The 11,960-nt window shown below is 51.1% G+C and overlaps 1 protein-coding gene across 1 annotated transcript in view; it reads left to right on the top strand.

The window, feature by feature from the left end:
• Nucleotides 1–1,414: 1,414 nt before the first annotated feature.
• The window catches only part of LOC141085254 (zonadhesin-like), a 93,839-nt gene continuing 83,293 nt past the window's right edge, over nt 1,415–11,960 (top strand). Inside the window, exon 1 of the mRNA XM_073570523.1 lies at nt 1,415–2,338. Coding sequence (XP_073426624.1) covers nt 2,311–2,338 — 28 coding nt within the window. The 5' untranslated portion in view covers nt 1,415–2,310. The remainder of the gene's footprint in view (nt 2,339–11,960) is intronic.

Here is an 11,960-nt window from a genome sequence, read left to right as displayed (position 1 = left end):
CAAGGTAGATGTAGCAGAGCCGTGTGTGTACTTGTGTGGGGTCAGGGAGAGGTTTAACAAGGTGGATGTAGCAGAGCCGTGTTTGTACTTATGTGGGGTCAGGGAGGGGTTTAACAAGGTGGATGTAGCAGAGCCGTGTGTGTACTTGTGTGGGGTCAGGAGGGGTTTAACAAGGTGGATGTAGCAGAGCCGTGTGTGTACTTGTGTGGGGTCAGGGAGGGGTTTAACAAGGTGGATGTAGCAGAGCCGTGTGTGTACTTGTGTGGGGTCAGGAGGGGTTGTACAAGGTAGATGTAGCAGAGCCGTGTGTGTACTTGTGTGGGGTCAGGAGGGGTTTACAAGGTGGATGTAGCAGAGCCTTGTGTGTACTTGTGTGAGGTTAGGGAGGGGTTTTACAAGGTGGATGTAGCAGTGCCGTGTGTGTACTTGTGTGGGGGTCAGGGAGGGGTTTTACAAGGTGGATGTAGCAGAGCCATGTGTGTACTTGTGTGGGGTCAGGGAGGGGTTTAACAAGGTGGATGTAGCAGAGCCGTGTGTGTACTTGTGTGGGGTCAGGGAGGAGTTTTACAAGGTGGATGTAGCAGAGCCGTGTGTGTACTTGTGTGGGGTCCGGGAGGGGTTTACAAGGTGGATGTAGCAGAGCCGTGTGTGTACTTGTGTGGGGTCAGGGAGGGGTTTAACAAGATGGATGTAGCAGAGCCGTGTGTGTACTTGTGTGGGGTCAGGAGGGGTTTACAAGGTGGATGTAGCAGAGCCGTGTGTGTACTTGTGTGAGGTCAGGGAGGGGTTTTACAAGGTGGATGTAGCAGAGCCGTGTGTGTACTTGTGTGGGGTCAGGAGGGGTTGTACAAGGTGGATGTAGCATTGCCGTGTGTGTACTTGTGTGGGGTCAGGAGGGGTTTTACAAGGTGGATGTAGCAGAGCCGTGTGTGTACTTGTGTCTGGTCAGGGAGGGGTTTAACAAGGTGGATGTAGCAGAGCCATGTGTGTACTTGTGTTGGGTCAGGGAGGGGTTTAACAAGGTGGATGTAGCAGAGCCGTGTGTGTATTGTGTGGGGTCAGGGAGGAGTTTTACAAGAAGGATGTAGCAGAGCCGTGTGTGTACTTGTGTGGGGTCAGGAGGGGTTTAACAAGGTGGATGTAGCAGAGCCGTGTGTGTACTTGTGTGGGGTCAGGGAGGGGTTTTACAAGGTGGATGGAGCAGAGCCGTGTGTGTACTTGTGTGGGGTCAGAAGGGGTTTACAAGGTGGATGTAGCAGAGCCGTGTGTGTACTTGTGTGGGGTCAGGAGGGGTTAACAAGGTGGATGTAGCAGAGCCGTGTGTGTACTTGTGTGGGGTCAGGGAGGGGTTTTATAAGGTGGATGTAGCAGAGCCGTGTGCGTACTTGTGTGGGGTCAGGGAGGGGTTTAACAAGGTGGATGTAGCAGAGCCGTGTGTGTACTAGTGAGGGGTCAGGAGGGGTTTACAAGGTGGATGTAGCAGAGCCGTGTGTGTACTTGTGTGAGGTCAGGGAGGGGTTTTACAAGGTGGATGTAGTAGAGCCGTGTGTGTACTTGTGTGGGGTCAGGGAGGGGTTTAACAAGGTGGATGTAGCAGAGCCGTGTGTGTTCTTGGGTGGGGTCACGAGGGGTTTACAAGTTGTACGGAGCAGAGCCGTGTGTGTACGAGTTGTACAGAGCAGAGCCGTGTGTGTACGAGGTGTACGGAGCGAAGCCGTGTGTGTACGAGGTGTATGGAGCAGAGCCGTGTGTGTACGAGGTGTACGGAGCGAAGCCGTGTGTACGAGGTTTATGGAGCAGAGCCGTGTGTGTATGAGATGTACGGAACGGAGCCGTGTGTGTACGGAGCTGAGCCATGTGTTTATGGAGCGGAGCAGAGCCGGGGGTGTACGGAGTGAAGCTGCGTGTGTACAAGGTGTACGGAGCGGAGCCGTGTGTGTACGAGGCATACAAAGTGGAGCCGTGCGTGTATGGTGGGGAGCATTTATACCTCCCGAGTCCCAACTGTCCCGGATCCAGCGAGACAGTCCCGATTTTGAGAGAGAGACTGCCCCAGCCGGGAGCATACTTTCCCCGCGGGACACAGGAGTACACAGCGGACCCCCAAGGAGCAATTTAAAACTTGCACGTAACGTTCTGCCGGAAGTGACGTGCTGGAAGCTGATCAGAAATTAGGTCATTTCAGTAGGAGATTGTGACGGAACCATGGAGGCACTTCAGGGAATGCTTCAGATCCATCACCGTGTCCTCCTCTGACAGCGGACAGCGAGATTGCCTTGGAATCGGGGATGTCGGCCATGTGAGCGGATCATGATCTGTCCTGCACCAGGAGGCTCAGGTAGGCACTACAATTGGAGCTGGGCTGCTATAGTATCTTTATAGAATTTTTCTTTCTCTGTTTCTTTCTCTCTCTGTTCTTTCTCTCTAATCTTTTTTTTCTCTCTCTCTGTTCTTTCGCTCTCTGTTCTTTCTTTCTGTCTCTGTTCTTTCTCTCTGTCTGTTCTCTCTTTCCTCTTTCTTTCTCTGTCCTTTCTTTCCCCTCTTCCTCTCTGTTCTTTCCCCTCTTTCTTTTTCTCTCTACCTCTCTGTTCTTTCTTTCCCCTCCTTCTTTTTCTCTCTCTCTGTTCTTTTTTTCTGTCAACTCTTTTTCTCTCTCCGTTCTTTCTTTCTTTCTTTCTTTCTTTCTTTCTTTCTTTCTTTCTTTCTTTCTTTCTCTCTTTGTTCTTTTTTTCTGTCCACTCTTTCTTTCTCTTTGTTCTTTTTCTTTCTTTCTTCTTTCTCTCTGTTCTTTCTTTCCCCTCTTTCTTTCTCTATCTGTTCTTTCTTTCTTTACCCCCTTTCTTTCTCTTTCTCTCCGTTCTTTTCTTTCTCTGTGTTCTTCCTTTCTTTTTCTCTGCTCTTTTCTTTCTTTCTTTCTTTCTTTCTTTCTCTGTTCGTTCTTTCTATGTTCTTTCTTTCTCTCTCTGTATCTTTCTCTGTTCTTCCTTCCATTCTTTCTCTTTCTTTCTCTGTTCTTTCTCTCTCTCTCTTCTTTCTTTCATGCGTACACTACTAATCAGTAGCCTCCATCACATGAACGTGTTTTGCCACAGAGCGAGTGTCCGTGTGAATCACATGCGTGTCCGTGTGATCCACATGGAGACAAGTCCGTTTTTGGCCGTCACCACGGATGTCACATGGCATGAGTCGTGGTATGTGTTAAGGGGGGGCCAACTGAGACTTTTTCGCCCGGGGCCCTCAAAAACCTGGAGCCGGCCCTGCCCAGGGGTGGGATTCAGCGGGTTCTCCCTGGTATCTGGTACACAGGCCAACGCCGGGTCAGTGAGTTACTGTCTGTATGTGCTGCGTATTGGGGACCTGTGCTGCCTACTAGGGACCTGTGCCTGCCTTTTGGGGACCTGTGCTGCTTATTAGGGACCTGTGCTGCCTACTAGGGACCTGTGCCTGCCTATTGGGGACCTGTGCTGCCTACTAGGGACCTGTGCTGTCTATTGGGGACCTGTGCTGCCTATTGGGGACCAATGCTGCCTATAGGGAACAATGCTGCCTATTGGGGACCTGTGCTGCCTATTGGGGACCAATGCTGCCTATAGGGAACAATGCTGCCTATAGGGAACAATGCTGCCTATTGGGGACCTGTGCTGCCTATTGGGACCTGTGCTGCCTATTGGGGACCTGTGCTGCCTATTGGGTACAATGCTACCTATTGGGGATCTGTGCTGCCTATTGGGACCTGTGCTGCCTATTGGGGACCTGTGCTCCCTATTTGGGACCAATGCTGCCTATTGGGGAACAATGCTGCCTATTGGGGACCTGTGCTGCCTATTGGGGACCTGTGCTGCCTATTGGGGACCTTTGCTCCCTATTTGGGACCAATGCTGCCTATTGGGGACCTGTGCTACCTATTGGGGACCTGTGCTGCCTATTGGGGACCTGTGCTACCTATTGGGGACCTGTGCTGCCTATTGGGGAGTTGTGCTGCCTATTGGGAACCTGTGCTGCCTATAGGGACCAATGCTGCCTATTGGGGACCTGTGCTGCCTATTGGGGCAGCTAATCGCACGGGTACCGGGAGGCTTTCGCCGCTAAGACCGGCAGGCAGCAACACTGCCTGGCTGCTCCGGGGGAATTTTAGCCCCCCCTGCAGATACAAACGCTTCGATTGGCTGGGCTGTGTAGCATCTACCATGGAACTCTTGTTGGGACAAAAGTGATCACTATACCCCCTACGTTAATCCTTTGGGGTGTAGATTCCAAAATGGGGTTACTTTTTAACTTCAAAGTAACACAGGTCAGATTTGCAAAAAATGGCCTGGGCATTAAGGTGAAAACAGGCCTGCGGCCCTAAAGGATTAAATGAATCGTAGTGCGGAAAGATCTGCAGCATATGAACAACGGTGCAGCTTTTAGTAGAATTAGGATGCTGAAATGATGCAGATTTGGCGTGGGATATACGGCAAAAGAATCCATGGTGTAATTCTGCGGTCTCAAAGCCTAAATGTTGAGTTGTACATTACTGTAGGTGGGCCCCTAAAATTAATTCCCTTAGTGGGCCCTAGACACCCCAGTCCGACCCTGGTGCTATCGGAAAGAGTCTTCAGTGCTGCTGGATCAATCCTGACAGAAAAAAGGACCCGTCTGTCGATCCAAAATGTGGATGATCTAACCTTCATTAAAATGAACCACGCATGGGTTTCCAAGGATTCTGTCCCACCGTCCTCTGATGACACATAGGTTGACAGAAAAATGGCTTGCTTTGGTCCTCCTCTTCCTGGGACTTGAACAATTTCGCATTTTGCATCAGCTGAATGTTCAACATCAACATATGCCGCTTTCTAAAACTCCCTAACTGTGCTGCCCCCCCCCCCCCATGGCCGGGGTTACCACCTAGCGCACAAAACCGTGCGAGTGCCGTTGCCCTGGACAGGTGGGTAGGCCGACTCTTGGGCGCGGGCACTGGCACAGGGTCCCTCATAGTGCATTCAGGTGTCTCTGACGGTGGTGGTGCACACCCGCCGTCAGACACACCGCCGTACTATGAGGGGCCCAGTGCCAGTACCGATGCCCACGAGTGGGCCCCCCTTGCTTGAGCAGAGCCCCAGCATTTGCAATGTTTACCTCTCCCTGCTCCTCCGCTGTGTAGTCTGGGCCGTCAAATCCATACTGGGCCTGACACCGTCTGAACCTGCCTCCTGATCTATAGACATATATTTTGAATGTGTACACTATGCTATCCATACATGTTATCCGGTGATACGGTACCCTTTCTCACCTTTGTGCAATCACGTGTAATCCATACTGGGCCTGACACCGTCTGAGCCTGCCTCCTGATCTATAGACATATATTTTGAATGTGTACACTATGCTATCCATACATGTTATCCGGTGATACGGTACCCTTTCTCACCTTTGTGCAATCACGTGTAATCCATACTGGGCCTGAGAACGGTTGGCGAGCTGTTAAGCAAGCTACAGCACCTGTGGTTTGCACACGTAAGTTTTTCATTTTTTCAGGAATGACGGTTAGGCCTAATTCCGGAACTGCGGTTGACCTGCACTTACTGGGAAATCATCGTTCGCGGGTAATAATTGTAATCCCAGATCCCCATCACTAACGGTGTTCAGCGGGTTATCTGCACCTGTAAGGCTAGTTTCACATTAGCGCTTTTGAGTGCAGCAACGGCCTGCGCACGGCCGCCGCTAAGCCCCGTCCCTGCCGCGCCTCCGCCGGTAGCTCCGCCTACCGGCGCATGACGCTGCATGCGTCCTGCGTCCCCTATCTTTATCACTGGGGGCGCAGGCCGTGCGCGGTATGAGTTTGGCGGCGCATGCGCCTTTTTGACGGTGCGCCAACCTGCGCCAAACGCAACCTGCTGCAGTTTGGTTGCGCTCGGCGCACGGTCAAAAAGGCGCATGCGCCGCCAAACGCATACTGCGCACGGCCTGCGCCCCCAGTGATAAAGATAGGGGACGCATGCAGCGTCATGCACCGGTAGGCGGAGCTACCGGCGGAGACGCGTCAGGGGCGGGGCTTAGCGGCGGCCGTGCGCAGGCCGTCGCTGCGCTCAAAAGCGCTAATGTGAAACTAGCCTAAGCGACAAACGCTGGCCCTTTCAGTGTAGCGCACATGCAGCCACGGACATGTAAGGGCATGACACACCAGTTATTGGCCAATCTCACGTGCCAGAGCCTCGTGTGTCCCTCTAGTAAGCCAGACTCGGACCGCGGGGTATGACGGAGTCTCATTCGTTAACGGAATTAAGCTTGCAATGTGTGCATCTGTTCTGTAGCTGGCATGGTTGAGGTTGCCCGTGTTGAGTCAAATTACGCTGCAGGCTCCACTCCTGGTGGTGCCCTTCTGGACATTCCTTTAAGGTTCAGCTTTGCAACCATACTGCCCACGTAAAACAAACACTTTGCCTTCATGAACGCTATTTGGAGGGTCGTGACTCGTGGGAATAACGCCGCCCAATCAGTTAACCTGCTAGAGAGATCCTTCGTTGCTCCCAAGTATGATATCACACTCCCTAGGAGGAAGGTAATGCCACTGTGGCGACCGTACTCCTGGGGGCGACACAAGTGCACTAATGCCCAGCCACTGCTCGATGAATCTGCTGGTACATTGACCCAGACCACTACATTCCCCTCGCACGCTACACGGCCTGAATCTGACCCTGATGAAACTCAGGTTACCCTTCCCATATACTGTTCCATCTTACACGGTGACAAAGAGGAAGCTGCAGGTGAAAGTGCAGGTTCGGCCCACCCGCCATCAGACACACCACCGTACTATCAGGGGCCCTGTGCCAGTGCCGTCGCCAACGAGTGGGCCCCCCCTGCTTGCTCAGGATCACAGCACTTGCAAGGTTGAAATACTGTGCAGTGAGATGGAAGATGGGGACGACGAGGAGTCCAGACTAGTACAGGGATTCCCTAGCGAGGAGACTTATTTCATTGTTTTCAATGCTGGGACAGCAATTTTTGGGGAGCACTATACTCTGGAGAATGATAGATGGGGCCCACCATACACTGGAACATTCCAAAGGTGGACATCAGACACTGGAGCAGCATTTACAGGGCCCATTATACAGTGCCTACAAGTAGTATTCAACCCCCTGCAGATTTAGCAGGTTTGATAAGATGCAAATAAGTTAGAGCCTTCAAACTTCACACAAGAGCAGGATTTATTAACAGATGCATAAATCTTACAAACCAAAAAGTTATGTTGCTCAGTTAAATTTTAATAAATTTTAAACATACAAGTGTGGGTCAATTATTATTCAACCCCTAGGTTTAATATTTTGTGGAATAACCCTTGTTTGCAATTACAGCTAATAATCGTCTTTTGTAAGACCTGATCAGGCCGGCACAGGTCTCTGGAGTTATCTTGGCCCACTCCTCCATGCAGATCTTCTCCAAGTTATCTAGGTTCTTTGGGTGTCTCATGTGGACTTTAATCTTGAGCTCCTTCCACAAGTTTTCAATTGGGTTAAGGTCAGGAGACTGACTAGGCCACTCCAACACCTTGATTTTTTGCCTCTTGAACCAGGCCTTGGTTTTCTTGGCTGTGCTTTGGGTCGTTGTCTTGTTGGAAGATGAAATGACGACCCATCTTAAGATCCTTGATGGAGGAGCGGAGGTTCTTGGCCAAAATCTCCAGGTAGGCCGTGCTATCCATCTTCCCATGGATGCGGACCAGATGGCCAGGCCCCTTGGCTGAGAAAAACAGCCCCACAGCATGATGCTGCCACCACCATGCTTGACTGTAGGGATGGTATTCTTGGGGTCGTATGCAGTGCCATCCAGTCTCCAAACGTCACGTGTGTGGTTGGCACCAAAGATCTCGATCTTGGTCTCATCAGACCAGAGAACCTTGAACCAGTCTGTCTCAGAGTCCTCCAAGTGATCATGAGCAAACTGTAGACGAGCCTTGACATGACGCTTTGAAAGTAAAGGTACCTTACGGGCTCATCTGGAACGGAGACCATTGCGGTGGAGTACGTTACTTATGGTATTGACTGAAACCAATGTCCCCACTGCCATGAGATCTTCCCGGAGCTCCTTCCTTGTTGTCCTTGGGTTAGCCTTGACTCTTCGGACAAGCCTGGCCTCGGCACGGGAGGAAACTTTCAAAGGCTGTCCAGGCCGTGGAAGGCTAACAGTAGTTCCATAAGCCTTCCACTTCCGGATGATGCTCCCAACAGTGGAGACAGGTAGGCCCAACTCCTTGGAAAGGGTTTTGTACCCCTTGCCAGCCTTGTGACCCTCCACAATCTTGTCTCTGATGGCCTTGGAATGCTCCTTTGTCTTTCCCATGTTGACCATGTATGAGTGCTGTTCACAAGTTTGGGGAGGGTCTTAAATAGTCAGAAAAGGCTGGAAAAAGAGATAATTAATCCAAACATGTGAAGCTCAATGTTCTTTGTGCCTGAAATACTTCTTAATACTTTAGGGGAACCAAACAGAATTCTGGTGGTTTGAGGGGTTGAATAATAAATGACCCTCTGAATAAACTTTTCACAATTTAAAAAAAAAATTAAACAAAGAAATAACATTATTTTTTGCGGCAGTGCATTTCACACTTCCAGGCTGATCTACAGTCCAAATGTCACAATGCCAAGTTGATTCCGAATGTGTAAACCTGCTAAATCTGCAGGGGGTTGAATACTACTTGTAGGCACTGTACACTAGAGCATTAGAAATGGGGCCCATTATGTTTGGAGCATTATTTGGGCCCATAAGACAGTGGAGCTTCATCCATGGGGACCAACATATACTGTAGCATTATGTGGAGCTCATCATATACTGTTTCAAACATTATATGGGACCAATGATTCTGTATGGAGAAATATATGGGCCTCGTCATGAGATGTAAAAAGTGAAGTATTTTTCTTTGTAGTATACCACTATTTCTCTGCCGTATCGGAGCAGCATGAGTTGTGGTATTATGTGTTAAAGGGGCGCTTTTTCGCCCAGGGCACATGAAAACCTGGAGCCAGCCCTACCCCCCCACAACTTTAGCCAAATAACCCCCATTTTTCAGTGCGTAACTTGTATTATGAAGTAAATAAAGGGTGACAAGCTTCAGTAATAAGAATTTATGCTTTTGGCATTCAAATGGGCACTGTAAGCGTGTTTCCTGTCCTCCTCTCACTGCCGACTTTTCTTCCCCATTGACTTACATTGGGTTTTCGTGTTTCAGTCGGACCCCCGACTTTTCCCTATAGTCGGCCGATTTCGTTCGACCCGACTTTTGCGAAAGTCGGGTTTCGCGAAACCCAACTCGACCCGAAAAAAGGCAAAGTCGCTCATCTCTAATGAACAACTATCATACCTTGAGATTTTAGCTCTACCCAACCCCCTTTAACAGTAATCTCTTTACATCCAAAAAGGCAAAGACTGACCATTACTGGCAACTACTGTCAGTTCATCAGTTGGGCCACGGGTAAGTTCAGAATCAGCTCAATACCTCTTGTAAAGAATGTACGACGTAGTGGTCACCTGAGAGCCAGTGTCCAGCAAAGCGTTCATGGGGATACCGTCAATCACCACCGGAAGGATTGGTCTCCCTCCAACATACTTAGCTCTCCAGTTCTTTGGGCCTGGGGATCCTATTCCTGGGGGTTGGGCCTCTAACCCCTGGGATTGCTCGTTTAAAGGACAGAATCTTGCAAGATGACCTGCCTTATATCAGCGACGACAGATGGGACGTCCGTCCTGGTCATAGCGATTGTTGTTCCTTCCTCGAAGTGGCGGGGTTCTCCTCCTCCAGAGCCATGGGACATCCTCTTGACTGGAAGCAAGCTGGATCTTTTCTTTAGAGGACACTTGCAGAGACTGCACATTTTTAGTAAGCGCAGCCATTCCTTTGGTCAACTCCTGGACCTGAAGACACAGCTCTTCAGTTGGATCTTTATCCAGAGTCTGTGCATCAGCCTCCACAGGGATGGAAGGGAAAGACGTTGCTTCCGGGTGGTAGGTGATCGCTGGGCGCCTCAGGGGCGCTGGACAGCTGTCAGTGGGTTCCTGCAGAACCCGTATAACCCTGTCCTTAAAATCAGCAAAGTCCAGATCAGGGTCTTGCAGGGTTATGATGCTCAATTGTCCTCTGTGTGTACTGGATAGAAGTCCTTCAATGAACTGCTCCTTTAACAGTTTATCTTCCTCCTTTACACTGTCAGGATGAACTTGCTTAACTGCTCGCAGCGCCTCCTGCAGGTTGAGAGCATAGTCCCTTATACTGTCCTGTGCCTTCTGTTTACAGCCAAAGAACCTCATCTTGATTTCAGCTGCAGTGCCGGTGTCAAAGGTGCTTCTCAGCTTGGCCAGGATCTTTGCAACAGTCTCTTTATCAGTGTCCTGCCTGGCTTTCACCTCTCTCTGCACCCGTTAGCTGTCCATTCAGGATATTCACTTTCTCGCTTTCAGACAGAGGGTATACTTTAAACAAACTGCACAGTCTCTCTTTAAATTCACTCAGGGTGTGTGACTCACCCGAGTACTGCGTTTGCCAGGCCGCTCCCGGTATGTAGGGCATAGACAGCGGCATGATGGGGACCACCGCAGCAGGCGCTCCTCCTTGCGGTGCTGCGGGGTTGGCGGCGACGTCCGCCTCTGCATCACCTTGTCTCTCTTTAAATTCACTCAGGGTGTGTGACTCATCCGAGTACTGAGGTACCCAGGCCGCTCCCAGTATGTAGGGCATGGACAGCGGCATTAAGGAAACCGCTGCGGCGGGCGCTCCTCCTTGCGGTGCTGCGGGATCGGCAACCGCGTCCGCTGCTGCACTGCTGTGTGGCGAGGACATTCTCTTCCCCCCTAGTTAACGTTAGCCAGGGCCGGGGGTTGTATGAGCTCGCCGGCGGCCGCTTCGCAGGCCCGACGCTCTGGGCTGTAGGCCTCAGCTCCTCCCCTTCTCGCGCACTGTCCTCTCTTCCCGCGCGGCACTACACTTCTTCGCGCTCTGTGCTAGGCTCCGCCCACGAAGGCCCGCCTCTTTTGGTTCCCGCGCGCGTCAAGCAGTGCGGCAATGGCGGAAATTGGCGCCAATTTCACACTCAGTCTTTTACACCAACACAGTCTATGGCACACAGGACCCGGGGGTACTGGGCTCCGTAATCCTGTTTGTGACGCCAAGTTGGGTCGGTACCGGGCCGGTATCAGTGGGATGTGTCACAGCAGCAGTGACCCAGACTGTGGCCCTGGGTGCCCAAGTAATGGGGAAAATGGGAATGGTGGAATATAGTTAGATGAATAGTTCATGACGCCACCCGTGGTGTTCGGCAAGGGAGGTGTTAAGCCGACGCTGCATGCAGATCCGCTGGGACTGATGGTATGGTGCAGCAGAGATGTAAAAGCTCCCCACAGGTGAAGCTGTAGTCCCAGGGCAGTGTAGATGTGGTTGGCACGGGGATGTAGCGGTGCCGGAAAGGTAGGAAGCAGACAAGACACAGCGGGGTGCAATTTCTGTACCTTTACTTGATAACCGCAGTCCAGGGTCCTGATTACAGATGGTAACGGAGCAGGCTAGCCTGGAAGCAACTCAGGGATTCTCTCTCAACAGATGGGCTGTGCAGTCTCCTTCCTAGCGCTTACTTAAGGGATCTCCAGTACTGAGTTACACTGAAGTTCCTCCTGTCAGATGTTCCTAAGAACTCTACTTGTACGGCAGACAACTGTAGCCTGTTCCAGGGACTCCTCACTCCTAAGTCCCGGCTCACTATCCGTGTTGCTGTTGTTCCCTCAAGTCTTAGATGGGAGTATTGCATTTACAGCCTGCTACTCCTCTGGTGTCGTAGGACCATCAGTGTCCATCCATACAGCCGTGGAGACCAGGGAGATGAGCTTTTCCTCTCAGCTCTATCTCAGCGCTCCTTCCACACGTCTGCACACTTCACCCTCCGCAGACTAACTCACCACTCCTTCCTCTTGGCCCTCAGCGAGCACTCCTCCCCTTAATT

Source organism: Dendrobates tinctorius, unplaced genomic scaffold (genome assembly GCF_039654945.1).
Source record: "Dendrobates tinctorius isolate UK_male_01 unplaced genomic scaffold, ASM3965494v1 ptg000028l, whole genome shotgun sequence".
NCBI lineage: Eukaryota > Metazoa > Chordata > Amphibia > Anura > Dendrobatidae > Dendrobates > Dendrobates tinctorius.
The sequence above is the reverse complement of the archived record's forward strand: the minus strand, read 5'-3'. Positions and strand labels throughout refer to the sequence as shown.